Source organism: Excalfactoria chinensis, chromosome 15, assembly GCF_039878825.1.
Source record: "Excalfactoria chinensis isolate bCotChi1 chromosome 15, bCotChi1.hap2, whole genome shotgun sequence".
NCBI lineage: Eukaryota > Metazoa > Chordata > Aves > Galliformes > Phasianidae > Excalfactoria > Excalfactoria chinensis.
Genome location: NC_092839.1, coordinates 9,561,412 through 9,588,739, shown reverse-complemented (window position 1 = coordinate 9,588,739; position 27,328 = coordinate 9,561,412). Strand labels below are relative to the sequence as shown.

Below are 27,328 nucleotides of genomic sequence, written 5' to 3'. Positions count from 1 at the left end.
ATCCAGGTGGGAAATGGAGGCAACAAGGACAGAAACCCTGAGCTGCAGTGAGTCTGCTGGTGCTCAGTGGTCCCCCAGCCTGACCTGTGCCCTCCCAAATAAAGCAGGCCCAGCACATCCCAGGTCCCTGCTTTGGGTAAGGGGCGGCCTTCACTCCGGGTTCTGACCTGTAGTGGGGAACTGCTGCCAAGCATCCCACACACAGATCAGAGCATCCCACACACACGCTTTGCCCCTGCCGATGCCCAAGGTGGGCACAGGGCTCCCTCTAAGTGTGCTGAGACCACTGGGTTGTGCACGGGGTGAGGGGTGCAGGCAGCTGCTGGGAGCTGCAGCTCAGCTTGGCTCAGCTAGATTGGCTTGGTTTGGCCCAGCTCTGCTCAGCTCAACAAAGGCTGGCTCAGCTCAGCTCACTTCAGCTCAGCACAACTTTGCTTAGCAAGACCCAGTTCCACTCATCTGCGACCAGCTCAGCTCAACACGACTCTCTTCAGCTTGGCTCGGCTCAGAAAATCTCAGCACAGTTCAGTTCAGTTCAGCTCAACTCAGCATGGCTCCACTCAGCTCAGATCGGTCCAGCTCAGCTCGGCTTGACTTGGCTTGGCAAAGCGTTGCACTGCTTGACTCGGCATAGCACAGCTCGGCATGGCTTGGCAAGGCATGGCTCGGCACGGCACGGCACGGCACGGCAGTGCACAGCCGATCCAGCCGCAGGACCCCGCGCCCCTCGCCCCCGACCGGGACTGGAGCGGGGCCGTCCCGGGGCGGAGCCACCCGGCTGTCCCCGCCCCGCAGAGCCGGGGGCTTCGCCGTGCCCCCGCCGGGCCGGGATGGCAGCGGGACAGACGGAGGGCGGCGGGACAGCAGGACAGCGGGACGCTCCGATCCGGGCCGTGGCTCCGCAGCGCGTCCGTCGCCGCTCCTGCCGGTGCCTCGGGGGCATATTTTCCCTTCTCCCCATTTCTCCGGAGGGGAAAAGCGAGGAGCTGCCAGTGGTCCTAAAGGCAGAGCCCACTGGCGCTGCCCTGCGCTGACCGCCCCATGCCCCCATAGCGCTGTGCCGTGCCCGGGGCGATGCTGTGAGCTCCGCTCGGATGGTCTGAGTTCCTCCCTGCCCTCCACTCCTCCTGCCCAGATGCAGTGGATAATATTCATGTTGCTGTTATTCATCAGCTCCATGGAAATGCTCTCGCAGAACCGATGGAAGAAGCAAGGTAGGGATGGTGCGGTGCGTGCAGGGATCGGGTTTGCCGGTGTTTCTGTTCCCAGCTCGATGCAAGAAGTGCACGAGGAGCAAAACATCCTGAAGGATGCTCAGAGGCACCACCATCCCCTGCTCCATCCTTCCCCTGAGCGGAGAGACCCAGAGCAGGGTGCCCTGAGATGTGTCCCCTCTGCTGGGCTGTGACATGAGATGCTCAGTTTGCGACTGGCCGGTGCTGGGTTGAGAATGGGATATTGTGAGAGCAGGGCTTTTTGGAGGCCTTGGGCTGCAGAACGGGCAGCATTCATTGTACATGGTTGTAAGATGTGTCTATGGGGGTGGCAAGGCTGCTGCCAATGTACCCTGTGTGGGAGCAGCCCCAAAGGCTGGTGGTGTGAGCCGACACTATGGGGAGTGAGAGGGAGCATCCATGGGTCTGAGCATAGCTCCATGCATCCATGGTGGAGTCCTCCCCCTGTGCAATCCCTGTGCCCATCTGCATCTGCCACCACCACACCTGGGGAGGGGCACCCAGGAGCTTTCCCCATTCCCAGTGCTATGGAGCCCCATTGTGATGTGCAGACAGAGCTGTTTTTAGAGGTGGGCATCATGATATTGACTCAACACATCCCATCCTGTCCTGGTATCGGCTCCCCGCCTTCCGTGCCCAGCCAGGAGATGGAGGGAGGGCAGCAAAGAAAATCATCCCAAAGAACTGGGGAAGGGAAAGACACTCGTAAATCCCCGCGTCTCCTGGGAAGCTGCTCAGGCTGCAGCCAGGAACACAAATGTTGTCAGCGTTTGGTAAATATGTAACAGAGACCATAACAACTTAATGGATCCAAGGTGCTTCGTTAGCGGGCTCCCAGCACACGCAGCCTCCTGGCTGCAAAGTGCTGCTGCTTGAGTCCCTGCGCCCTGGCATGAGGAGCAGGAGGGGACGGCTCAGGGAGAGCTGTGTGGCACCACCACAGGTCATCCTTTACCTTTGGGCTGTAGGGCTGCAGGTCTGTAGGGCTGTAGGACTAGGGCTGTGGGTCTGTAGGGCTGCAGGGCTCCCTCTGCCTCCATCTCCCCACTGCTCCCCCAGCCCTGCGCTCCCTCTCTTACTTCTCAGGAGGGCTCTGGGATCACAATTACAATGGCGCTGCCACCTGTGCCACTACCCAAGTGCTCCTTTTAGCCCATATGCAGATCTGGCCCCACTCCATGTGCCCAGGGTTTCCTCCTCCTCAGGGCTTTGCTATGTGGAGAATCCCCTTTCCATGCTGTCAGACCTGCTGTGAGCGGATGGACCTGGGCGCTGTGCACTGCTGTGTTCCTGGCACTGCTGCCACTGCTCAGCGTGCACTCCTGCTCAGAGACACGAAGGGTGAGCTCCAAACCAGAAGGGAATGCTTCCCAACACCACCGAGTGCTGCGGAGGCGACTCGCTGTGTGCACAGAGAAGCCAGGGAGGGCCCGGTATGGAGATGCCCTGCTGTTATGGGATGTGCCCCATCCACGTGTCCATGCCCTTGTCCCTGTGAGCAGAGCCCCCTGGGGCTGCTGTCTTTGTGTAAATCAGGGCAGTGGGGCAAAGGAAAGCGGTGGCAGCTCTAGAGCCAATGGACAGATCCTTATTGCAGCTCCACTCAGATGTTTCCAAAACGCTCTTTGTTCCCTTGACACACATCAGGCAGCAGCTAATTAAAGTGGCTCAGGATGCATTTCTACCTGCTGGCCGCTCTCAGTTTCACTCCCATTGGGATGTGATGGAGATGCCGTTGCCGTCCTGTCCCCTCCCCCCCCACGACAGCCCCTGTCCTTGTCCCCGCAGTGAGCGCCGGGCTCTTGGAGAACTGCACGGGCTGCGTCCTGTGCTCGGAGGAGAACGGCTGCATCACCTGCCACCACCGGCTCTTCCTGCTCATCTGGAGGGACGGCATCCGCCAGTACGGGGTGTGCGTCCACACCTGCCCCCCCGGCTACTTCGGCGTGCGGGGTCTGGAGGTCAACAGATGCACAAGTACGTGGTGCACCCAGCAGCGCTGCCGAGCCTGCTGGCACCCCGGGGTCCCCCTGCTCCCCGGAGCATCCCCAGAACGTCCGACCCTGGGCATTGGCTGGAAATGAGGTGGCTGGGATGCATGGATTTCCCCGTCTCCCTTGCCCAATGGGTTTGCAATGGGTCCCCGAGGTTTTGGGCCTCGTCCTCGCCCTTCCGCTCACAGCCCCCTCCCCGGCAGAGTGCAGGTCGCCCAGCTGCGAGAGCTGCTTCAGCAAAGACTTCTGCATGAAATGCAAGGAGAAGTTCTACCTGCACAAAGGCCAATGTTTCCGGCAGTGTCCCCCCAGCACCGCGGCGCGGCCCGGCACCCGCGAGTGCCAAGGTAAGCGGTACCCGCACCCCGCACCCCGCGCTCCGTCCCATCGCGGCACGGTCACCGTCCCTTCCCCGCGCCCCCATCCCACAGAAACATGCGAGCCGGGGCCCTGGAGCGAGTGGAGCGCCTGCACTCACGAGGGTCGGACCTGCGGCTGCAAATGGGGTCTGGAGACGCGGGTGCGCGAAGTGCCGGGCACCCCACGGGAGGAGGGGGCTGCGTGCCCCGCGCTGCTGGAGAGCCGCAGGTGCCGCCTGAGGAAGCACTGCCCGGGAGGTGAGCGCAGCCCTGGATGCCCCCCGCAACCCTCTGGCTCCGCGCAGCCCTCCGGCCCCTAAAAGCAAGGAGCGCTGTGGGGTCCGGCGGAGCGGTGAGCGGTGAGCCAGGATCTCATCTCCCAAGCATTCGGAGGTCGGTGGTGGCTGTTATTACCGTGCAGTTCTGGAGAAAGCCGCCTTCCCAAGCACATGTGCTGAGCAGCCCCTGGCACCGGCCCCGTCCTGCCCTGCCTGCGAGGGAGAGGCAGCGCTGAGGCTTTCTGCTTTGCAATTGCAAACGGGGAGGGTTGAGCTGCTGGGGAGGGGGGAATTACCTGCAAAAGTCTGCAAAAAAAAACTGCAACCATCTGCAAAATACCAGGAATGCAGAGACAGCCGGAGGGCTTCACCTGGGGGAGATGTGACGGCCAAGTCCGCATTTTGCTCCGGGATGCATCCTTGGGATAAGGCATCGTCCTGCCCTGCTCGGTGGTCTCTTTGATTTTATCCAGCCTCCTTCCCTGGGCTCCCTCCCTCTGCTGTTCCCCAGCTCTGTGATTTGGGGCTCTGCAACTCAGGGCTACAGTGCAGGAGCTCCTTGCCATCTCTCCCAGCACCCAGCCCAGTGGCACTGGGATGGCAATGGGAACCGGGCAGCGGCTGATGTCACTTTTGGATGCAACTAGCTGGACTGAAAGCTGCTCTAATAAATCTCTGCTTAATAACTGGCAGAAAGGCAGATAGCATGAGATACCGGTCTGTGAGCCTTGGAAGGAGATCTGAGCCTCTGGCCCTGGCACTGCAGATATTGGAGCTGCAGGTTGGCTGTGCATCGTGCAAGGTGGTGGCAGCAGGAGGGAAGGGCTGGAGGAAGATGGGAATAGCTGCAGCCAGGTGTGTGAGGGCTGCAGAGCCAAGAGCAGGACTCCATCAGTGCCCCATCACTCATAAATAATGCTTCGTGCTGGCAGTGTGGAGGAGCTGATATCCTGCCCTGCTAAAGCAGCTTTGGGGTGCCAAGTGGCGATGATGTGGGGAAATATGGCTGCACTGCCCTCGGCTCCTCAAAGCTGGTGGCTGTGGGACGTTCTGCTCTGGAGCACAGTTCCACACAGGTGCTGGAGGTGTGTGTGCACAGCTCGGTGCCCCCACCACCATCCCTGTGTGGTGACTATAGATTTGGGTACAGCACATCTCATGGGGTGACCTGCAATCCCCGAGGCTGTGGGGATGATCTCCGGGGCACAGCTGGGTGCTGATGTGGATCAGCTGTGGAACCGGGTCTCTCCCTGCAATAGAAGAAAGCCCCTAGTGCAGCTGCGTGCAGCCCCAGCAGCAGGAGAAGCCCCTCTGCTCCTCATCCCCATGCGCCCACCCTCGCTCCCAGGCTCCTGTCCCAACCAGCCGAGCGCTGCCTTATGGGATCCAGATGTTTTGGGACAGAGGGTTCGCTCGACGCGCCGAGAGCCGGAGGAAGGCACTGCCTCATCCCAGCGCCGCGCTGCGTGATGAGAGATCTGTGCTACCACTTCTGAGCCAGCCCCTGGAAACCAGCAGCATCGGCTCTTGGCCCAGGCACAAAACCATCCACGCTGCTGTAAATCTGCCTTGTGTCCCCGCCGCGCTCCGTTCCAGACGCTTGGCATCCGTGCTGTGCCCTTTCCTTTGTGGGTGGCAATTGTCTGGGAGATCAGAGCAGAGAAACAGAGCTGAGAAGGAAAAGAGATGGAGCCCTCAGAAAGAAGCAGCATCACCAGCACTGGAACGCGCCGCCGTGCTGCTCATGCTCTGTGTGCCCACGTGGCCCGGTGAATCCACCTGGATTTTGGGCAGCTCCCAACTGTTCCCTGCCCCATTGGATCCTGCAGGTCCCATTCTGCATCCCCCTTTGTTTTTGGGGTCTCAGCACCGTCCCCACCAACCTGCAGACTCAGGAGCTGGAAGGATGCTTGGGGGAGGCATAGATGTACCCATGTCCCACCTATGTGCCATCTATGTCCCACCGACCTGCTCCCACCTCCTCATTCCTTGCACAGAGGCAAGTCTCACTGCTTTGACCCCATCATACACACCTGGCGGCTTGGGGACATTAAGGATTTAGGGTCTGGCAATGGGTCCCCGTGCCCACATACCCAGTACTACTCCAGAGTGAGCCCTGTATCCCCCCATCCCACAGAAGGGACTCAGGATGGATCCAGGTGGCAGCACTCACCCACCTACAGGAGGAGCCCCGCTGCCCATCCCCATTGAACGACCCCTCTTTTTCTCCTTTGTTTTTTTTCTCTTCCAGAGAAAACCAAACCCAAATCCAAAGGCAAAAAGCGGCAGAAGAAGCAGAGGACAGAGCAGGACGCGGGCACCTAACACAGCGACATCCCCCCCCCCATCCCCATGCTGCCCCAGCTTTTCAGCTGCAGAAAATTGCACAATTTTCTCCCCCCCTTACCCCCCTACCCCCGACCTCCCCCTTTCTTTTGAGACAATTTATGGCCTGTAAAACATTTCCTTTTCAGAAAATCTAATTTGCAGTGTCCAAAGCAATGCCCAGGGGCTCGGGCAGGGGGTGGCTCACTTATTTTGCTGTTCTTCTCTCTCCCCCTCTCTGCAGCTGGGTGGGATAGGGCTGCTGTGGGTCTGACCGTGCTGCAGGCCATGGGTGCCCCATCCCATCCCCATGGCACAGAGATGTCCCATCCCTACAGGATCCTGTCTGTGTTGGGGGGTCTTGCAGGACTCAGCACCAATGGCATGTGTGGGTTCACAGCTGCCCTATGTGAGCACAGAAATGTGGGGAGGGGGCTTTGCCAGTGCACCCCGCATCACAGCAGCCCTCTACACCTGGAGAGCAGCCCCACAGCCCCCTCCAGACACGAGCAGGGAAACACCATCCCTGTCTCCATCCAAGGGATGTGGGACACGTGGAGAAGCACAGCAGCACCTCTGCGATGCACTTTGCTCCAACTGCTGCTCTCGCCGTGGGAATCTCTGCAACTGTTTGAAGTTTGGCCACCCCACTCCTCCTCCCAGCACAGATGGGGGCTGTGGGGCCCTTCCAGGAGGAGAGCACTGGGTGTCAGCATCGAGCCGGCCGGGAGCATCGTTCCTCTGTTTGCTTATGGACAAATAAACTATTAAAGCCTCTGGCATCCACAGCCTTTCTGTTTTCCTGCACTGTGGAAACAGTTTCTGTGAAGCACTGCTATAGAAATCGTGGGTCAGGGGTTGCTGGGGTCACTCTCAGCTTCTGTCCCTGCAGCACACAGCAGTGGGTTTTTGCCATTTCTTTTGAGGCAGCAGTAGGAGTGAGCAGGGAGCAGGGAGCAGTGAGCAGCCAGCTGCATCAATGGGAGCCTGTCCCTTCCCCAGGTGCTACTGCAGGGACGTTGAGACAGCAGCCAAAGGCAGAAAACCCAAGGAGGTTCTTGGGCATCCCTGTGCCTGGGGAACACCACTCTCCCATGACCACCCTGTCCCCAAGGCCAGCCCTGTCCCTACAGCCACTCTGTTCCCATGGCCATTCCTTTTCCTATGGCTAACCTGCCCCATGATCATTCTGATCTCCATGGCCAGCCCTATCACCATGCTACCCTATCCCCACTGCCAGCCCTGTCGTGGACATCCTACAAGCAGCCCATCGCACAGCCTGGCTCCAAAGGCTCTGTGCCAACCACCAGGACCCCACACTGCCCATGGGTCACCATTCCATGCAGCTCAGCCACCACAACAGCTCCTTAATGCGGGGCTGAGCTCAGGAAAACACTGAGTGAACCCCGGTCATCCCCAGTGACCCCACAGCGGCACTTCCCCAAGCCCTATGTGGGGCTCAGCCGGGTCCCGCTCTGCTCCACTGCGTCCCCGCGGTCCCCACGGGCCCATCCCACGGCCGGGCAGCTAAACGCAGCGTTCCGCTTCCCCCATCGTTATTAATAGCTGTGGGCGGGGGGAGCGCGGCCCCGGGGGTGGGAGCTGGGGCTGCTGGGAGCGGGGTGGGAGGTTCAGGGGGGTACAGTGGGGCTGGGGGTGCGCAGGGATGGGGGGTATCCGGGCTGTGTGTGTGAGATACGCAAAGATGACGCGTGAAACTTGATCTCCCCGCGGTGGGTTCAGAGGGGAGGGGAGAAAAAAAAAGAGATAAAAGTATTGTTTTGAAACAGATTTTTTTCCTGCTTTTTTTGGTCTGTGTGTGTTTTTTTTTTCCCTTCCCTCTCCAGGGCTGCCGCGGGACTCAGCCTGGCGATAAAAGGCTGCGGGGCGGCCGGAGGCGGCTCAGAGAGCAACGGGAGGCGATGCCGGTCCCGCAGCGCTGCGCTCTCTGAGTGCTCGGGGAGCGCACCGGAGCTCCGGGGTTGGGGGGGGAAGCTGCGTGCGCCCCGTGCCCGCGCCATGCGTGCGCTCAGGCTCGTGGCGTTGGCAGCGCTGTGCACGGCCGCATCCCAGCGTCGGGCGCTGGACGTGGGCAGCCGTCGGCGTTGGCACCGCGTGCAGCACGGGCACTGCAGCTACACCTTCGTGCTGCCCGAGGCCGAGCCGTCGCCGTGCCCTCTCGCCGCCCCCGGTCCCGTCAACGCGCTGCAACGGGATTCACCTTCCGGCAGCGGGCACGTTGCCCGCGGGGCTGCTCAGCGCCTGCAGCACCTGGAGAGGATTCTGGAGAACAGCACTCGGTGGTTGCTGAAGGTAGGCAATGGGGAGGGGGTCCCCTCCTTGTCCCTGTGCCCGTGCCTTGCCCGTGGTCTCGGGCATCTTACAGTGCTCAGCACTCCCTGTGCAGGGTAGGATGAGGCGCTGCTGGGAAGCTGCTGGGAAGACTTTTGCATGCAGCAGGGGTGAGGGACGGAAGGGCAGGGTTCGTTGTGTTCCCGCTTATGGGCTGTGCAAATGTTCCTGGAACTGGGTGAGACTCGGCATGGGAAACACAGCTTTTCTTCTGCCAGCCCCATAGGGGCACTGGGAGCCTCAGACCCACAGCAGAGGCAAAGCAGGGAGGAGGGCACCCTGTGCATCCCCACCCTGAGGATCCCTCGCTGCGCTGCCCCATTCCCAGCCCCGCAGGGCAAAGCAGGAAGCGGCCTTTCCTTTCTGAGGTCTCACCCGACACCTCCTGACCTCACATCTGTGCATCAGGGAAGAGCTCCTCCGCGGCCACGTCCCCACAGAGGGACCTCAGTCCCCACGGCTTGTCCCCAGCCGTCACCCAGTCGAACTGAGTGGCACTGCAAGCACCGCATAGGGACAGCAGTGGGCACATGAGGGACGCACAGGGCTGCCCCTTGTCCTCTCCTCAGCTGACTCACACCACAGATTCCTCAAAAGCTGGGAGGATGCTGAGCCCCAGGGATACGCTGAGCAAAGCCTGGCTGTGTGTGCCCATTTGGGCAGCTGCACGCAGTGGGGCTGCACAGCATAAGCAGGGGCACAACTGGTGTCCGTCCCACCCCACAGCATGGCCCCTCTGCTGCAGGCAGCTCGCAGCCAGGTCTTTATTTTTTTTGTGTGTGTGTCCAGTTTCTTTGCTTTCCTAATTTAACTGAAACTGCACTAGGAGGATTGTTTTGGTTGGGATCCAGGCCTGAACAAACAAACTGGGCTTGAAGGAGGCACCGGGCCTGAGGATGGGTTGTAAACAACCCCAAATCCCTTTCTGTCCATAGAGCAGAGGATTTTGGCTGTGCCCGGGGCCAGGAGAATGTCACAGCCCCTTTGGGACCCTTGTCCTCCAGCTTGCAAACCTCTGGGGGCCTGGTCACCCTCCCCACATTGCCAGGCACGCTGTCACCAGGAGGGGCAGGCAGTGACACAACGAGGGCACATGGGGCTTTGCCCAAGGGGGGCTGCATGGTGGTGCTGCAGAGGATATGGGCACCGAGCACCTCTCAGTGTCACCATTCTGGTCCCTGCTTTGGGGGGTGACAAGGTGTGGGGCACAAAACCTGTGCGCAGGAAGGATTGTGACCCCAGTGCCTGGTGCAATGGGACCTCCCAACTGTTTGCAATGGGTCTCCAGCATGGGGACGTTGGGGTGGCCGTGCTGTGCTGCTGACCAGGGGCCTCTCGCCGCGGGGTTTTGCTGCTGAGCAGAAATTCTTGTGGAGGCTGCAAATGTTGGCAGCTCTCACTGTTGGCCCAGGAAACAACGCGGGGCTGAAGCCGGGCTCAGCTGAGGTCAGAGAGCTGCTGGAGCAGCGTCCCCCCAGTGTAACACTGCAAGAGGGATGGGACCAGCAATAGAGAACCTGCCGCGTTCCTGGCTTTGGTGGCCCCATCCCTGCCCTGCTCCCCCAGCCCCTTCCCTGTGGGGATGGCCCCACGGCTGCAGGCTCTGGGGAGACTCCGGAGGTGAACCTCTTGGGGAGGGTCCCCTCATTGCTCTCTGCAGCTGTGCAGTCCCCACATGGGTCCACACTATCTAGGGATGCTGCAGCTCCCCGCAGCCCTTGCCAGATTGATGCCTTCAGCAGAGCCATGGCCGGGGCCTGGAGGCTTTCACGCTCCCCCCAGGAAGGGCAGGGACCTCCTGAAGAGGCCCCAGCATCACTCACAGAGAGCAGCCAGGGCCACGCTCAGCCCTGCCTGTGCCAGCCCGACCTTTTCCATGGGTATGTGCTGCCCTTCGCCCAGAGATATGTTTATTTTGAAGAAAAAAAAGGCAAAATCAGGAGGAAGAAACAACCTCCGGAGCCCTGAGAAGCAGCAAGATTAATGACATGGTTAAAAGGAAACTCTCCAGCAATCGCTCAGCTGGAGAATTGCTTTCCAGACATGGCACTGTGAGGTGGGGCTTGGTTTGCAGCGGCTCAGAGAGCACGAGATCCACTTGGAGAGGGCAAAGCAGGATCCATGGGGCAGTGGGATCCATGGGGCAGTGGGATCCATGGGGCAGTGTTCCCAGCGTGGGCTGCAGCACATCCCTTCCGCTCCCCGCAGTCCCTGCACAGTGGCCCCAGGGCCACAGCCCTCGCCGAGGCTGTCACCCCAGAGAGGGGATGAATGGGAACCTCATGGCAGCTGCCAGAAATAGAAACCCACTGGGAAGTGCCTGTTCCCCGCGGGCTGGGAAAGCGGAAGACACTTTGGAGCCATGGACACAGCCAGCTGCTTCCCAGCCCTTCCTTGCTTCCTTACTTCCCTGCAGCAGGGCAGCAGCCAGCACCGGGAAAGCTGCTTTCACCGGGATGAGGCAGCAGTGGGGGGATGCTGGTGGCCATGGGAACCTGGCTGATGCAAATGCCTCCCTGGCTGGTCAGTAGTCCCGGCTCAACAATAGATCCATGAACACACACACCTGTTTCAGCAAGAGAAAAGTCCCATTTGGTGACTGTAGGCATCCCCGTGGCTATAAATCCCACCCAACCCATTCAGATCTGCTTTGCCACACCCCAAATTTGCAACCAGCCCGGTGCACCCCGCAGCTGTGTCCCCTCCATACACCCAGGGATGCTGCCTCGAGCTGTTCCCATTGTGTCACCTTGCTGCTGCTTTTGAGCAGGGTGAGCCGCAGTGCTGGCAGGCAGCAGGAGCCGTTCTCCTGGCCCAGACATGTAGGAGTGGAGCAGTGTGAGGACGTGGGATGAGGAATGTTGGCGGTGATGCCCGGGGCTCCCCCACAGCACTGCAGCCACAGGCAGCACGTCTCGTCCTCCCTATAAGCTTCACGGTGCCTAAGAGGCAGCACTGAGGCTGGGCATGGGATGAGTTCCTTGGCTGAGACATTCCACCCCATCCTCGCTGTCGTCTGCAGCTGGAGAGCTCCATCCAGAGCAGCATGAAGCCGGAGATGGCGCGGCTGCGGCAGACGGCTGTGCAGAACCACACGGCCACCGTGCTGGAGATCGGCAGCTCCCTGCTGAACCGCAGCGCTGAGCAGAGCCGCAAGCTCACCGACGTGGAGGCACAGGTGGGCAGCGATGGCACGCGTGTCCCCATGGCCCCACGGCCCCCAGAACTGCAGTGTAGGGAAGTTCCTCTGCGGTTCCCCGGAGGGGTGCTGGTTTCATGTAGTCATGTTCCTGGGGACACTGGGGACACGGAGGGGCTCTGCTGTATGTGCCCACGCTCCCGATGTTCCCATGCAGGTGCTGAACCAGACGTCACGCATCGAGATGCAGCTGCTGGAGAACTCCCTGTCCACCACTAAGCTGGAGAAGCAGCTGCTGGTGCAGACAAACGAGATCCACCGGCTGCAGAGCAGGAACAAGTAGGAGATGGGGCTGCTCTGCAGGAGAGCTGGAGCCCCTCCAGGGCTCATCAGGGGTCCCTGTGGGTGACAAGGTCTCGTTACAGCCCTTTGGGTGGGGAAATGTGCCCACAAATCGCCCACATCCCACAGGTGCCACCTGTAGGAGACAGGGGCAGCTCAGAGGTGCTGGGGAACTTACAGCCAGGCCGGGGCTGCCCGTCCCCACCGTGCATCCCGTTGCAGCATCCTGGAGGTGCGGGTGCTGGATATGGAGGCAAAGCACCAGGCGGAGCTGGCGGGGATCCGTTCAGAGAAGGAAAGGCTGCAACACCTGGTGAGCCGGCAGAGCGGCACCATCGAGGAGCTGGAGAAGTCTCTGCTGGCAGCCAACGCCAACGCCAGCCTGCTGCAGCGACAGCAGATGCAGCTCCTGGAGTCGGTGCAGAGCCTGGTGCGCCTCGTGGCAGAGGGGAGAGGTGAGCTAGAAACATTGCATCCCAAGAGCGACCCTGTGCCCTGAGATGCAGCAAATCCCCAGGGCTGGGGAGATGGGAAGAGCGGGGCTGTGGGACCTGCAGGGTCACTGGAGCACCCTCCAGCTGCAATCCCTTCTGCCCAGCCGTGCTACCCAGTGAGGAGCAGCGCTTCCAGGACTGCACCGAGGTGCTCCGGGCCGGCAGCCATGCCAGTGGTGTGTACACCCTGCACATCACCAACCTGAGCGAGCCCAGGAAGGTGAGCTCAGCCCACAGAGGGTTCCCACGGTGGCATCACAGGGCCCAGCAGTGGGATGTCCTCAGCCACCCGTGAGCCAACTCCACTGGCAGTGGGATTTGTCACCCCACTCAGAGCTGCTGGGTTCCCCGCTGCAGGCGTTCTGTGACATGGAGACAGACGGCGGCGGCTGGACGGTCATCCAGCTCCGCACCAACGGCAGCGTCAGCTTCCAGCGGGGCTGGAGGGAGTACAAGCAGGTCTGCATGGGGATGGGGATGGGGCGCTCCTGCACCCACCACCCATGCTCACCCTCCCTCGGCTCCTCCAGGGCTTTGGGGATGCGGCGGGGGAGCACTGGCTGGGCAATGAAGCCGTGCACCTCCTGACGAGCCGGGAACCCTACGTGCTGCGCGTGGAGCTGCAGGACTGGGAGGGCAGCCAGGTCTATGCCCACTATGGGAGGTTTCAGCTGGACAGTGAGCGGCAGCTCTACAGGTGAGTGAGCAGCACTGAGCTGTCCCTGGGCACTGCTGCCCCTGAGCCCCAGGTTGGTTGGCACCGCTGTCTGCCTGAGGAGCTGCAGAGTTCCCATGGGGGCAGATTTCCTCCATGGGGCCGTTGCTACACTGCCTGCTCCGCCTCTCCCTGGGCTCTTCCCCAAATAGATGCATGAAATTGCAATAAGGCTGAAGGATTTCATATCCTAGTGAGGCAGTGCTCGTGTGACTGAGTTTGTCCCCAGGAATGTCCTCACGGAGATGCAATGGGGACAGTGCACACTCACAGGGATGTCAGGCAGGCTGTGGGTGGGAGGATGGGGGCATCGGGCTCTGCAGTCCCACTCAATGAGAAGGGAAGCGATGGCACGTGTGGCCGCAGGCTCTCACTGCAGGACTACAGCGGCACAGCCGGGCAGCAGAGCGGCTTGGCCATGCAGGGCACCAACTTCAGCACCCGTGACGCCGACAATGACAACTGCCTCTGCAAGTGTGCCCAGATGCTGTCGGGAGGTGAGCAGAGAGGTTTGGGCTGGGATCCCCGCACGGTGCCCACCCCGGTGCCACCCTCCTGCTCCTTCCCTTAGGGTGGTGGTTTGACGCCTGCGGGCTCTCCAACCTGAACGGCATCTACTACCCGGCACGGCACAACGTCCGCAAGCTGAACGGCATCCGCTGGCACTACTTCCAGGGACCCAGCTACTCACTGAAGGGCACCCGCATGCTGATACGGCCTGCAGTCTTCTAGGCAGCCGGAGTGGTGCAGCGGGAGGATGGAGCCCCTGCAGAGCTTTCCCCCATGATTTTTTCTCACTCTTGTTTCTCTCAGATCTCGGCACTGACTCTGAGCCAGCCCCAGCCTTGCAAGCTGCAGCACATGGATCCCATTCCCTCCTGGTTTCTCTTTATTTCCCTCACGTCTGCAGGGCTCCGGGCTCCATGCTGTGTTGGGGTGTGCATCTGGGACCACCAGACCTCCTGCACGAGTCACACAGGGGCAGACAGATCACACTTTGGTTTTCTATATATTTTAGAGAATTGCCCTAAATTCCCCATTGCTTTGCTTTTCCTGCAGGATGAGCAGAAGGCATCCCTCCTCCCTGCACAGCCATGAAGGGGGACACAGCTGTCCCCTCCTGCATGCACTCTCCCCATGCACATCCCAATGGGACAGGGACAGCATGAGGGGACAGAGGTGCCACTAGAGGTGTGGGGCACTTGGCCCCTGTGCAGTGGCACAGCAGTCTCCCTGCTACGTCTGCATCATTCAGGGGGGTGCAGTCCCATCCTGACCCACTGAGTCCTGACTGAGCTCAGAGCACAGATGAGAGCTCAGTGACACCCAGCTCCACAGCACTTCCCATCTTATCGTGGGCCATCCCTGTCCCCCTTGACCCTATTGCCACTAGAGGTCCTCCACAGCCTGGTGGCATCGCACAGCATCCCCATCCATGGGGGACAGGAATGAAACTGTGCCCTAGTGGATCCCCAGCAGCTCTGCCATAGGCCATGAGCTGCCACCCCCCCCCGACCCCAGCACCCATCCCTCAGACACCCTGCAGACCTGCTCCTTCCCCTCCCCCCCCCATTCATAAGGCATTTGCTAATTAACACTGATTAAAACATGTGATGCAGCTGGCAACTTCCTCCGAGGTGCTCATCAGGCTGTGCTTAATAACTGAAACATGGGAACAGCATTAAAGGTGGGATCACCTGCAAGGCACTGTGCTTATGGCCATCCTGGTGCTGCTGTGAACCTTTCCATCCCCCCCAATCCCACCCACTCCCTGCACCCCAAGCTCTGGGGTTTTCATCTCCCTGCTTTCTCCATGCAGCACTTGAGGAGGGCTGGGGGTGAAGTGGTGGGATGTGATCCCCAGGCCCTTTTCATGAGTGACCGGAGGAGAAAACGACCTTTTAAGGGTCAGCGCTGTGATGAGCCATGTAGAAACGTGGAACGAGGGATATGGGAGTATGCAGGACAAAGGCAATGGAAACCTTCCCGTGGTCATTCCTCCTCTCTATAAATAACTGCGGGCTCAGCTGTGGCTCCGTGCTGAAACTGGAGCTGGCAGGGAGGCAGCTGCCAAGGAAAGTGATCGGGAACGCAGGGACAGGGCTGCCTTCCTATCCCCAAGAGGGATACAGAGACATGGGGGCATCCCTTGAGGGGGGACAAGGCTCCTCAATATGTCTGGGCTGGGGGTTTGTGCAGGGATGGATGAATGCTTTGGGAGCGTGGTCCTTCCTGTCCTTGCACACACACATGCACACCAACACGTATGCACACATGTGCCCCTGAGCAAATGTGCACCGTGTGAGCACACAGGACCTGGCTGGCTGTGCATACTGTGTGCAGCCACCACACATCCCAGCTGTGCAGCCCTATGCAGGACACCAGAACCAAGCATTGGGGGCTGAGCCCCATATCTGGCTCCCTGGGGAGTCACCAGCTCCCTGTGTGCTGTCACTGCAGGATCCTCTGGGCGTGTGCTTCCTCCCTGACTCATTGCCAGGTGCTGTCCTGCATCCTCCCCACCACATCCTGCACCAACCTTGGGTGGGGGCTCCCAGACCTGCCTGGCTCCTTTCTTGAAGCCCAATGGGTCCTGCACAATAGGGATGAGGTATGAACAGCAGCAGGCCTGTGCCCCATGGGGGGAGCGCTGGGTGCAGGCACTGGTAGCCTGGGTGCCACCTTTCCCAGCAGCCCAGGTGGTCACAGTTTGCAGCAGCATCTTGGGGTGCTTTGCTTTTCCCCTTGCAAGGACCAGGGGGCTGCAGGAGCCAACACCCACCTGTGATAGTGCAGCACACGGCGCTTTCATCTTCAAAGCGCTCCCTGCATTATCTTTCATCCTCAAACCTCCCCAGTGCCTGGGAGGTCTCTGTTATCTCCTCCCCATCTCACAGCCCCGGGATGCGGCCAAGCTCTGGGGTGCTTTGCTGGAGCAGGAGCAGAGCAGAGCCCAGCAGCATGCCTGGCACAGTGCTGGGGAGGTACTGAGGGGAATCCTGCCAGGACCTGCCAGGAGCAAACTCTTTTCCTGCTGCATCTACCAGGCCCCACGCTGGCACAGCATGGAACCACATGGCACAGCACCGTGCTCTACAATACACAGTGGGATGCAATGCTCATCGCGTTGTTGAGTTTGGCAGAGAAGAGGCTCTTGGGGGCCTGCCCCAGCTCATTCCCCACCACACCTGAAGACAACACCACACAGAGCATCCAAAGCACTGAAATTTAATAAAACCGACTGCATGACTGTCACTTTTATTTTTACAGTTGACACATGAGGAAAAACAGTAGGAAGATATTGATATAGAACCTTCTTCATAAATAAGAGGGCAAATTGTGCCCGGGGTTTTCTCACTGGCGTACAAAAAGGGGGATACAAACACACACACACACACACACACACACACACACACACACACACACAGGCTTGAGCTTCTCCAAGGAGATCTCGGGTTTATCCACCCAAACCCTTCAGGATGCTCAGCACTCTGATGGGGACCACCAGGATCGTCCCCTTCTGCTGAAGCTGCAGGGGCACAGAGCCTCAACCCATGGCCACTGAGAGGAGACCCCAGTGCTAATGCAAACCTCTGAGCTGGGACCCCAAAGGAGGCACCGTGCACCTGCAGCCCAGCCAGCAGCACGCCACCAGGTGCAACCGCGTCCCCTGAGCTCCACGGTCTGAGGGGTACCAAGATGATGGTGGGGGTCCTGCAGAGCTGAGTCCATCAGGAAGCAAGGTGCTCGCCAGGAGGACACGCAGCATCCATGCTCTGGGAGATGAGGCACAGTGGGCTCAGTTCAGGGATCCAGGATGACCCCACTGCCCTCCTGGCGGGCACGGGATGGTGCTCCCTCCCCACCCGACATCAGCACTGCATGCAGCCGAGCAGTCTGGCTACACGTTGGAGACCTGCTGGGTCTCGCGGGCCTGGCGCAACCCATACAGCCACTTGATGACGCGGGCGTTGCGCTCCACCACCGAGATGCCGTAGGGCATGCGCTCAGCCGGGCGGCCCTCCGGCGTGGCCGTGCTGTGGGGGGAGCGCCCGCCCTCCGAGCTGGCCGTGCTGACGCTGTGAAACTTGATGGACACGATGTCAGAGCTGGCACGGGCAAAACGCTCGGCCCCCATGTCCTGCACCTCCTCGGGGTCGAGGCCGCAGTAGTTGAAGAAGCGCTCCAGGTCGGCGGTGGCCCTCGAGAAGCGGTCGCTCAGGTCGGACTTGGAGCGGTGCAGCAGGGTTTGCCGACGGGCGCTCTCGGGGCGGTTGGGTGAGCTCAGAGCCGGCGCTGCGGGTGCTGCGCATGGGGAGGGCGACGACAACACCCGTATTCCCGGCACGGCGGGAGGCAGAGCCCCGCAGGGCCGCACGTCCACCCTGCGCACCGCCACAGTCCCGGGGGGTCTGGGTGCTGCGGGGCCCCCCGGCGCCTTGCCGACACTGCTGGTGCTCAGCACCTCCGCCGCGCCGTGCCGCTCCCCAACCCGCGGGCTCTCGGCTTTGGGGCTGTCGCAGCCGTTGATGAGGTGGTTGAGGATCTCCAGGTTGAGCGAGGTCTTGGCCCTGCCTGCTGAGCGCGGTCCCGGCGTCGTCTTGCGGCTGGGGGTGAGCATGGCGCGGCGCACGCCCGGCACCAAGAGCGGCTGCTTGAGCAGAGGAGGCTTCACCGGCTCCTGCCTGGTGCTGGCGACCTGCTGGCTCTTCACGTACTTGGCCTTGTCGGCCTCCAACCTCTCCACGGCGCTGGGTTTTCGGGCAGCCGGTTCAGCTCGCCGTCGGAAATACTCGGGTCCCTTGTTGAGGATGCGGATGGGCATGGCCGAGGTGAACGGGGTCCTCACCGCCATCCCTTTCATGGCATCGCCGGCGTGCAGCGCCTCGACCGGCATCGTGCGGGCGGCAGCGGGGCCACGCGCCGCAGGCTGCGGGGGAGGGGACCGCAATGAGGGGGGGCGGCAGGGGACGGCGGTGACAACCCCCTGCCCGCACCCCGACCCCGCAGGCAGGCGGACAAAGGGCCGAGCGCCGCGCGGGGCGTGCAGAACCGACCGCGCTGTCTGAGCCGGCTGCTCCGGGCTTCCTATTTCAAGGCAGGGACCACGCCTCCGGCTGCGTCTCCGAAACGAAACGCGGCCAATCCGCGGTGCAAGCCCGCTTCAAACGGCAGCACGGCCAATGGGGCCGCGGGGAGGGCACCCCGACACTGGGGTGAGGGGAGCCCCGGGAAGGGCTGCAGCCCCACAGCGATGCCCGCTGCCCGGGGTGCTCTGCCTGACCCGCTCACCCCCCAGCCCTCTGCGCTGGGATGTCAGGCCCTGCTTCCTGCAGCCCCCCCGGTGCTCAGCCCCAGGAGCAGTTCCCCCCCATGCAGCGCACCCCCATCCTCTTCCTTGACACAGAAAAAAGGGGAATGCCAACATCCTGCCTGCCTGCCCCGATGGCCCCCTGCCTTTTGGGGTAGGGCAGTGTGTGCAGCCCCCAGGGCTATTACTCCTGCACTCCCCTCTCCCACTATGGGCCACCGGAAAGCACCTGGCGGATCCCAGCCGTGCTTCCTCAGCCCGCCTTCTCCAGCAGCCAGGAACCCCGCTCCCTTGGGGCTCCGCCAACACAGCGAGCACCCGCCCGCCCCAACGGTCGCGCAGCGGCAGCAGCCCGCCCACGGAGAGGCTGAAAGCAGCCCCGAGTCCCCGACCCCACTTGCCATCAGCAGCCGGGGGCTGGCACCCACCAACCCCCCCCCCGAGCTGCTTTGGGAAGCCCCCAGGGTCCCCGTCTCCCCCCGTTTGGGGCTGTGCCACTCACCCGACCAGGCGGTGCTCCGACACCGGAATCACTGCAGCTGCTCAGCGCAGCCCCCCCAGCCCCTCACTGCCCAGCTTAGGGCACAAGGGAGCCCACCAGCGGGCACGGCACAGCCCCGCTGCCTCCCTCCCGGTGAGCTGCCGCCACCTGCGGCCATTCCCCCACCTCCTTGCTCAACTTCCTGGGTACAGCCCACAACACGACATCGGCTGCGGGCGGTGAGCTGGGAACAGGGCAGAGCAGGGCACCGGTGTCCGTGCCAGGCAAGGACGGGGTAGGCAGGGCCCCACCACAGCAGCCGTGCCCCGTGCTCAAGGGCAATGAAGCATGAAGGGAAGGTGCTCAGGGGCAAGCAGTGCTGCAGCCTCCAATGTGGGAAATCACCGTCAGCCTCCCAAGGCCTTGTGTCACCCAGCTCTGATGGAGAGGGGACACGAGGGACTGACTCACCCAGCTCTGGGTGCTTTCCGGTGCTGTGGGGGGCATCTACCAGTGTTGTGCAATGCCTGAGCTCAGCACTCTGCCAGCAGCCACCCTGCAGCCACTGCCATGCATGGGGATGGGGGGTGCAGAGCCCCCCAGTAGCCAGCAGTGCTCAGGGTGGGCTCCTGTCCCTGTCAGCAAGGACAGCCTGGCCGGGCACAACCTGCTGCTCTGCATTCCTATGGATGGAGAGTTGCCAGCCTGGCATGGCTGCCCCAGCCCTCACTGAGCCGTCCTCCCACAGCCCGAAAGCAAAGTGACATTATCAGCTGACCCGAGTGGAGCACGGCAGTCCAGGCAATGGGGCTGGCACTCAGCTTGCCATGCCCAGCCACAGTGACCCAGCACCCACCTCTAACTACCCACCTCTGCCTTGTGCTGTAGGAACCTCCCTGGCCTGTCTCAGCTGCTGTGCTGCTGCTCCCTGTGCTCGTCCCACAGTGTCCTGGCCGTCCCGTGCCCTCTGCCTCCCCTGCTCCCTGCAGTGCAGCTGGTTTCAGGGTGCTGGAGCAGGTCTGTGCACAGCAGGGCGGCTCACGGCTCCATCTGAGTCACCGCTGGTTGAAGACGCCCTCCGAGGCAGCCCAGCACTCAGATGGGATCGAAAACACCTCTCCTTGCCAACGTGTGTGCACAGGCACAGGGCTTTCCCCCACATCAGGCTGCACTTTAATTGTGGCTGCGTCACGATGCGTGGCCGTGGCCGGTGACGTCCTGCTGTGGGTCTGAGCTCAGCCGGCAGCGCCGGTCGGGCAGCGTGGATGTACCCACAGTTCTGTCAGTGGGGATGGAAAAGCATGGCTGTGGTGGTACAGCTGGAGCAACACGCACTGCAGGCACCAGATCAACCCTGCCCTCATTGGGACAAGGAGCAGAGCCTTCTCAAAGCCTTCCCAAGGGGACGGGTCCCTTGCACACCCTCCAGCCTCAGGTCACCATCAGCCCCCAGCATTCCTGCAGTCCCAAAGTCCAAAATACTCCCATGCTTGAAACAAAGCAGCCCAACCAATGGCACAGGGTGAGGTGACAGAGCAGAACAAGGTCACTGAGTGAGGCTGCAGCTCCTGGGGCAAACACAGCACAAACACAGCACACAATCAGAGCTCAGGGATAGCAGCGCGTTTTTCAAACTGTTCTTGGAAGTGAGACAAGGAGCTGGTGGGGGAGCAGGGCTGGGTGAAGCTGGGAAAACAAACAGCCCCAGCTCAGAGCCATCCCGCATTTGGGCCATGCTTGCAGCAGAAGGTGGACCCACACGATGGCTACAGCTGGAAAAACACTGCCTGGTGATGCAGAACCACGGGGCATCTGCCCGCTGAGGGTGGCCAGGCCGTGTACCCCCATTGCAGGGGATGGGTGCAGGCTGCAGGCAGGCAGCTGGAGCTGCCCAGGCACGTCAACTGCTTGTGCTCAGCAGGGCGTTGCAGCCTCACCCTCCCCAGGAGCACCCAGGGATGGTTTTGGGGAGGGCAGCCCAATGCAGGAGCACGCCCTGAGCACCCAGTTCAGCACCCGTCCCGCAGCCCCGGGGTGGATGGGCTCTGGGGCTGGCTCTGTGCTCGCCTCCCACAGGTGCTCGGGGCTGGCTCCCTGCACGTGCAGCTTCCAGGACCCCCCAGGAGTGAAATGCAGATTGGGAAGTGTAGAAGAAAAAAAGCTTGGAGGCCAAATCCTCCCTGTAAGTATTGGGTGGGGAGGGCTGTGGGTGCCTGGAATCACACCACAGGGCTGCAGCTCCATGGCACAAGGTCCAGCCCAGAAGTGTTGGCTCACCTTAGCCCTCCCCAGTGCTGGCAGCTTCCATAAGACCTTCCTCCAGCCACCATGCTGATTTTGGTGGGCGCTAATTCCAGGCTTCAGTCACCTCCACTCACCCAGACAACGCTGCAGATAGCTTCGGAGCTGGGAAATGCCTCTGCCCTGACCCAGGGGAGCCACTGCCCACTCCCTGCCTCAGTTTCCCTGATGCTGAATGGCTGTTCTGGGTTACAGGGAGCTCCCTGGAGACCACAAAGATGAGTGAGGGGTGCTCTTACGGGCACAGCCTCACCTCATGCCCACCGGCTGGATGCTGCCCATCCCTTCGTGCACATCCCTCTGTGCGCATCCTTGCAGACAGCAGCCTTGCTCAGGGCCAGAGCTGCACAGCTCCCGGGTGCAGGGGATCCGACAGATGGGGACGTGCCGGGTGTGAGGGCTTTGTCTGAGCAGCAGCGGCTGCACTTGGACCCGCAGATGGTGGAAGGGCGGCTGTGCTGGGGCCAGGGCCGTGGCCGCAGCCATGCGAGCGCAGTGCCCTGGGGATGCGGCCCCTTTTGTTGGGCTCTCACCTCTGGCAGAGGCCCCTTCCCCAGGCGCCCCTCGCCAGCTTTCAACTTTCAACTTGACCTGCTCCATTCACATGGAAATGGGATGCAAATGGTGATGGGGAGCTGTGAGGAGGAGGAGAATGGAAGGGGAGGAAGGGGCCATGGGCAGCGACCCGCTGTTGGTCCCCACTTTCTGGCTGGGCTGCATGACAGGGCCCCCTCCACTGGGACAGCTGGGGTCCCACTGGTGGGTTGTACTCCTTACTGGCGACCCTCAGTGTGAGAAGGGCCTGCGGAATGAGGGATGGAGCCCTGCTCTCATCACCTGCTTCTCCCCACCCAAGAGGCCCTGCTGCATCCTCACCCACGCTGGACATGGCCTTGCATTTGGGGACACGGGAGGGGGTGGTTCCTGGTGGGCCATTTGCCTGCCTGATCCCAGCACAGTCCCATGGCCGGGGACCGCTCGTTGACCAAATGTTGCCATCTGCCTTGGGGCCTTTGCTCGCATCTGCCGGGGTGCAGAGGGGCCGGGTCTCAGCTGCCGTGCGGTGCAGCACGGGGTGGGGGGCAGCCTCCCCCTGCACGGCAGGCAGCACGTGTCAGCTGGGCTGGGGCAAGAAGCGTGCAGCAGCACTCAGTCCTGTGCCCATCAACCCTTTGTGCCCCCCGGCCCCTGTGCCACAGCCAATTAGTCCTGGATTCGGGCTCCTTTGTGCTGCAGGATGAACAAGGCACAGCCGCTGTCCCCTTGCTGCCCCCATCCCCATGGGGAGCAAGAGGCTCAGCTGTATCGGTGCCTCCTAGCAACACAGGGCACTCAGATGCAGAACCCCGACACACCCTAAAGCTTCAACACCACTGCAAGGCAATAAGGGACAGGCAGGCACTGCACGAGCAGAGCAGCACAGCCTGCTCTCCCAGCGACACCCAGTGGGTGCTGGGGGAAGAGCTGCCGAGGGGGAAGCTGGGTGCTGGGACGAGCCCGTGCCAGGCTGTGCTGCCACAAGGCCCAGCTGGCTGTGCCCTCTGCATTCCCTCCCAGCTCCTGAGGGGTGCAAGCATCGCATGTGGCAGCACAAGGCACGGTTGGGTGCTCGGTCACGTCCCACAGTCACCGTGCACCCTGTGCTGGCTGAGCGGGGCTGGAGGAGTGTTTGTGCACGATGCACACCTGCAGGAACAGCCACATCTCAGCCACATTCGGGCCTTCCCAAGGCATGCAGCTCAACCCCCGCAGCCATCCCATCCCAGCCAGCACTGCACGGTGACATTTGCACCCGTAAGGTGCAGCCTGGAATAGGTGGGACACGGATCTGTTAAGGACAAGGGCAAAGTCCGGGTCACAGCCAGGAATAACTGCCGGCACCCGGCCAAGACAGGGTGTGCAGGTTCAGCAACAGCACTGCAAAGAGCACCTGGCATTGCAGCCAGGCAGCAGCAGGCTGGGGCTGACCCTGGTGGTACGTGGGGACAGGAGGGGCTGGGCTGTCCTGGGGGGGGGGGGCAAGGACAGAGCGGGAGGGGGGAACTTTGTGCACTAGGGCTGAGTTTGGGGTGTCCCAGCCAGAACCTGGGGCTGAGGTGGGGGGTGTGGGGGGCAGTGGGTCTATGGGACCCAGGAGCTGTGCTGCTGAAACTGGGGAGCTGGGTGTGCTGGAGAGGGGAGGGAGGAATGGGGTGGGAGGGGGGTGGGTTCCCGAGCCCCTCCAGCTGTTCCTTATGGAATGGGATCACAATGGGATGGCTGCAGTCACTCTGCCCCCCCCCCCCAAAGCACAAGGATTTGGGAATTCCCTTAGGAAGAAGACCCCCCCCCCAACCCACAGCACGTTCCTTGTTATTGTCATTATGACTGTCTCATCCCACCCCACTCCAACAGCCCACCTGCCGCTCACATAACACAAGGCGGGACACAACACACGTACCCCCCAAACCCCCCCCTCCCCAACAAGGACCAGCCGGGACCCCCCAGCTCAGCCCCCACCGCCGATCAGCCCGGCGGCACGGCACGAGGTCACGTGACCCCCTCCCGGTTTCCCCCCACCCCGGTCATTTGGGGGTGGGCTGCACCCATCAGCATCCGGAGGCGGTCACGTGGTCGACTGACGTCACCGCCCGGCAGCCCGGACCGGCGTTGCCGCGTGCCGCCCGCCCCGCTCCGCGCAGTGAGTTCCGAACCGGAGATGCCGCCCCGCTCCGCCCCGCTCCCACCCGGGCCCTGTTTCCTCCCTCCTCCCTTTTCCGCTCCGTAACGGCGGCGAGTCCCAACACCTCCCTGCCGCCATGAGGTCAGCTGAGGGCCGGCTCTGGCCCCACGAGCGCGGCGTTCCTCCACCGGGACTCAGCCCCGCAACGGGGGGTCACCCGCCCCGCATCCCGTCCCCATTTCTACCCCCCCCATCCGCCCCGCGGGGCCGTGCGGGTCCCTCTGCGCTGGGATCGGGGCGGGCGGCCGGTGCTCGGGGAGGGCAGCGTGTGTGCGGTTGAGTCAGCCCGCAGGTATGAGCCGGGGCCTGTTGGCAGGTGGAGCTGCGGGGCCGGAGGTTGCTGCAGCCTGCGGGGCCGGCGGGACGGGACCAGCTGCTGGGAGCTGCGTGTGGATGCGGAGGGAAGGGAGAGACCTCGGGTACAGGGAGAGTGGCTGCATAGAACACACAGCCCCCAGGTGAGAGTCAACAGTGCCTCAGGCTGGGCCGGGCCATGCAGTGCCATGCAGTGCCATGCAGTGCCATGCTGTGCCATGCTGTGCCATGCTGGGCCGGGCCATGCTGTGCCATGCTGTGCCATGCTGGGCCGTGCTGTGCCATGCTGTGCCATGCTGTGCTATGCTGTGCTGGGCCGGGCCATGCCAGACCCTACTGGGCCATGCCATGCTGTGCCAGGCCATGCTATGCTAGGCCTTTCCTTGTCCTGCCAGGCTGTATTAGTCCATGCTAGGCCATGCCATGCTAAGCTGTGTTAGGCCATGCCAGGCAGTGCCATGCTAAGCTTGCTCAGCTCTAGCACGCCATTTGGTTCCAGTCTCTGTGCCCAAGCAGGGTGGGTGCCTCAGAGCAGGGGGCCTGGTGGGGCACTGAGGGGGTCCCTGTGGTGGCATAAGGCCCCTCGCTGCCAGTCCTGCACTCATTGGGTGCTGCAGGAGAAGCAGCTGGGGCTGCCTGTGGGAGAGGGGACGTAGGCAGCATTTGTGGGGACTTGGGGTACAGAGCTCCAGCTCTGAATGAAGCTTCTCCCCACAGCACGGTGGCACCCAGCCCTGAGCCATGGCGCTGCTCACTCACCTTCTCGCCTGTGTCTTTGGCACGGGCTCCTGGGTGGCCATCAACGGGCTGTGGGTCGAGCTGCCACTGCTGGTGACTGTGCTGCCAGAGCAGTGGGACCTGCCCTCCTACATCACCATCATCATCCAGATGGCCAACGTGGGGCCGCTCTTCGTCACCCTCATGCACCGCTTCTGGCCCGGCTCGCTGAAGGAGGTGGTGGTTATCTATGTGGTTGTGTCTGTGGGCATCGTGGCCTGCTTGCTGCTGGCCTTCCTCTGGGACTACACATCCCCCATCGCAGGGACCACCCGCAGCACTGCATTCCTGATCCTCACCTTCTTCTTGGCCCTGGTTGACTGCACTTCCTCCGTCACCTTCCTGCCCTTCATGATGCAGCTGCAGGCCCAATACCTCACCACCTTCTTCGTAGGTGAAGGACTCAGCGGGTTGATCCCTGCTCTCATTGCCCTGGGCCAGGGCTCCGGCATCTCCAGCTGTGCCAATGTCAGCCATTTGGTCAATATCACCTCTGACAACCAGACCGTGGAGGACACTATCTTCCAGATGGAGACCCGCTACCTCCCAGCCCGCTTCTCTACCTTCATCTTCTTCCTCCTCATGACTGCGATGATGGTGGCCTGCTTGGTGGCTTTCTTCTTCCTGACCAGGCAGCCCAAGGTATGGGAGCTCTCCCAGCAGCAGTTGTGTCCCAGCACCATCATACTGAACTCCTTTGACCAGATCCTTGAGGATGGCGGTGGCACGGGACGAGGCGAAGGCTACTCATGCCCAAAGAGCACCAAGCGGCCCATGGAGACCCACCCGGAGAAGGTCTCCTATTCTGTGGCCAAGCTTGCCTTCATCTACCTCCTTATCACTTGGGTGAGCTCTCTGACAAATGGGGTCCTGCCATCTGTGCAGTCCTACTCTTGCCTGCCATATGGCAACACCGCGTATCACCTCTCGGCCACGCTCAGCTCCATGGCCAACCCTCTCGCCTGCATCGTGGCCATGGTCCTGCCCAGCAGGTAGGTATGGGGGACCCAAAACAGCCCCATTTTGGGGTGCTGGGTGAGAGTCCCAGGAAGCTGGGTGTCCTCAGGTTGCACGTGCCCTGGCAGCAGAGACACCCAGGAAGGACGATGGGGCCAGCATGGAGCCTGCTCGCTGGGCAGCCCACACCATGGGGCTGTGCCTCACTCTGTGCTGGGGTGGCAGCGCTGCCTGGTGTCACCTACCTGTCCCTTGCAGGTCCCTGGTCCTACTGGGCACCCTCAGCCTTGCAGGCACAGGCTTCGGCGCCTACAACATGGCCATAGCAGTGATGAGCCCGTGTCCCCTCCTACAGCATTCCCAGTGGGGTGACGCCATCATCGTAAGTCTTTGGGTCCCTCAACCCTCGGGAAGGGTCTCACTGTCCCCGCTGACCCCTCTCTCCTGTGCCACCAGATCCTCTCTTGGGTGCTCTTCACCGGAACGCTCTCCTACGTGAAGGTGATGGCCGGGGTCATCCTTCGGAGCCGCAGTCACAGTGCACTGGTGTGGTACGGGGCACTGGAGCAGCTGGGATCCCTGCTGGGTGCCCTGCTCATGTTCCCCCTCGTCAACATTTATGGCTTCTTCCAATCTGCCGACTACTGCAGCTTGCCGTGCCCGCTATGAGCACAGCGTTCCTCTTGCGTTCAAACAAATAGAAGGAGTTTGCTCAGCACTTTGGCCTGTGCCCAGACCTGCTGCTTTCCACTTCGTCCTACTGCACCGGGGGCTCAGCATCCCTGGGACTTCTGTTCATGCTCTCATTGCTGTTCTCATTCCTGTGCTCCTGCCATAGTGGAGAGCAACGGCTGCCCAGGAACAGGGGGGCTGCAGCCATCTTCAGAGTGTGGAGACAAAGGTCCCCCCTGGAAAACCAGCAGCAGAAGGGTACGCAGGCCCAGTGGGATGAGGGTAACCTTCCTAGGGAGTCCTACTTGGGGCTCTGACAATGTTTTCTGCTCTCCCCACTGCCTTGCACCCCACTCAGTCTGGCTGTACTGGGAGGGGGTGGGGGCACAGAGCTGCAGCACAAGGCTCTCACACGGCATGGGGTGGCAGAACTGTGCCACCTGGTACCCGACTGCACCTTGGCTGTGCCAACAGGGGGTCTGGGGGGAAGCGTCAGCCCCCAGGCTGAGCAGCACTTGGTTGCTGCACGCGCCTGCGCCCCTTCCCTGGGGCACGAGGC

At 61.8% G+C, this 27,328-nt stretch overlaps 4 protein-coding genes across 6 annotated transcripts; 3 read left to right on the top strand and 1 right to left on the bottom strand.

The window, feature by feature from the left end:
* Positions 1 to 804: 804 nt before the first annotated feature.
* RSPO4 (R-spondin 4) lies at positions 805 to 6,935 on the top strand. Its single transcript, XM_072350282.1, has 5 exons — positions 805 to 1,214; positions 3,024 to 3,212; positions 3,433 to 3,576; positions 3,661 to 3,846; positions 6,118 to 6,935. The coding sequence occupies exons 1-5, from the start codon at positions 1,136 to 1,138 to the stop codon at positions 6,189 to 6,191; spliced, it is 672 nt and encodes a 223-aa protein (XP_072206383.1). The 5' UTR covers positions 805 to 1,135; the 3' UTR covers positions 6,192 to 6,935.
* A 1,081-nt stretch (positions 6,936 to 8,016) lies between these two features.
* On the top strand, positions 8,017 to 14,737 carry ANGPT4 (angiopoietin 4). The gene is made up of 9 exons (XM_072350113.1): positions 8,017 to 8,504; positions 11,566 to 11,721; positions 11,900 to 12,021; positions 12,247 to 12,479; positions 12,623 to 12,738; positions 12,876 to 12,977; positions 13,049 to 13,215; positions 13,600 to 13,730; positions 13,805 to 14,737. Exons 1-9 carry the CDS (start codon positions 8,211 to 8,213, stop codon positions 13,963 to 13,965), a joined length of 1,482 nt encoding a protein of 493 aa, XP_072206214.1. The 5' UTR covers positions 8,017 to 8,210; the 3' UTR covers positions 13,966 to 14,737.
* Positions 14,738 to 16,484: 1,747 nt separating this feature from the next.
* FAM110A (family with sequence similarity 110 member A) lies at positions 16,485 to 19,263 on the bottom strand. 2 transcript variants are annotated; one of them, XM_072350333.1, is made up of 2 exons: positions 19,212 to 19,263; positions 16,485 to 18,163 (listed from the first exon to the last, which is right to left on the bottom strand). In XM_072350333.1, exon 2 carries the CDS (start codon positions 18,128 to 18,130, stop codon positions 17,135 to 17,137), a length of 996 nt encoding a protein of 331 aa, XP_072206434.1. In that variant the 5' UTR covers positions 18,131 to 18,163; positions 19,212 to 19,263; the 3' UTR covers positions 16,485 to 17,134. The 2 variants fall into 2 exon arrangements, with proteins under 2 accessions (XP_072206434.1, XP_072206433.1); XM_072350332.1 differs by lacking the exon at positions 19,212 to 19,263 and adding an exon at positions 19,047 to 19,200.
* A 4,717-nt stretch (positions 19,264 to 23,980) lies between these two features.
* On the top strand, positions 23,981 to 26,815 carry SLC52A3 (solute carrier family 52 member 3). Of its 2 annotated transcripts, none has more exons than XM_072350219.1 (5): positions 23,981 to 24,006; positions 24,365 to 24,506; positions 25,081 to 26,132; positions 26,356 to 26,479; positions 26,554 to 26,815. In XM_072350219.1, the coding sequence occupies exons 3-5, from the start codon at positions 25,105 to 25,107 to the stop codon at positions 26,764 to 26,766; spliced, it is 1,365 nt and encodes a 454-aa protein (XP_072206320.1). In that variant the 5' UTR covers positions 23,981 to 24,006; positions 24,365 to 24,506; positions 25,081 to 25,104; the 3' UTR covers positions 26,767 to 26,815. The 2 variants fall into 2 exon arrangements, with proteins under 2 accessions (XP_072206320.1, XP_072206319.1); XM_072350218.1 differs by having other exon boundaries at positions 24,001 to 24,129.
* Positions 26,816 to 27,328: the final 513 nt, after the last annotated feature.

What these genes read in the sequence shown, in the direction of transcription:
- ANGPT4 (XM_072350113.1), top strand. Translation starts at nt 8,211, where the DNA reads ATGCGTGCGCTCAGGCTCGTGGCGTTGGCAGCGCTGTGCACGGCCGCA. An exon ending in GCACTCGGTGGTTGCTGAAG is followed by an intron (nt 8,505 to 11,565) that starts GTAGGCAATGGG and finishes TGTCGTCTGCAG; the next exon opens with CTGGAGAGCTCCATCCAGAG. An exon ending in AGTGAGCGGCAGCTCTACAG is followed by an intron (nt 13,216 to 13,599) that starts GTGAGTGAGCAG and finishes GTGTGGCCGCAG; the next exon opens with GCTCTCACTGCAGGACTACA.
- FAM110A (XM_072350333.1), bottom strand. Translation starts at nt 18,130, where the DNA reads ATGCCGGTCGAGGCGCTGCACGCCGGCGATGCCATGAAAGGGATGGCG.
- SLC52A3 (XM_072350219.1), top strand. Translation starts at nt 25,105, where the DNA reads ATGGCGCTGCTCACTCACCTTCTCGCCTGTGTCTTTGGCACGGGCTCC. An exon ending in GCCATGGTCCTGCCCAGCAG is followed by an intron (nt 26,133 to 26,355) that starts GTAGGTATGGGG and finishes TGTCCCTTGCAG; the next exon opens with GTCCCTGGTCCTACTGGGCA. An exon ending in AGTGGGGTGACGCCATCATC is followed by an intron (nt 26,480 to 26,553) that starts GTAAGTCTTTGG and finishes CTGTGCCACCAG; the next exon opens with ATCCTCTCTTGGGTGCTCTT.
- RSPO4 (XM_072350282.1), top strand. Translation starts at nt 1,136, where the DNA reads ATGCAGTGGATAATATTCATGTTGCTGTTATTCATCAGCTCCATGGAA. An exon ending in GAACCGATGGAAGAAGCAAG is followed by an intron (nt 1,215 to 3,023) that starts GTAGGGATGGTG and finishes TTGTCCCCGCAG; the next exon opens with TGAGCGCCGGGCTCTTGGAG. An exon ending in GAGGAAGCACTGCCCGGGAG is followed by an intron (nt 3,847 to 6,117) that starts GTGAGCGCAGCC and finishes TTTCTCTTCCAG; the next exon opens with AGAAAACCAAACCCAAATCC.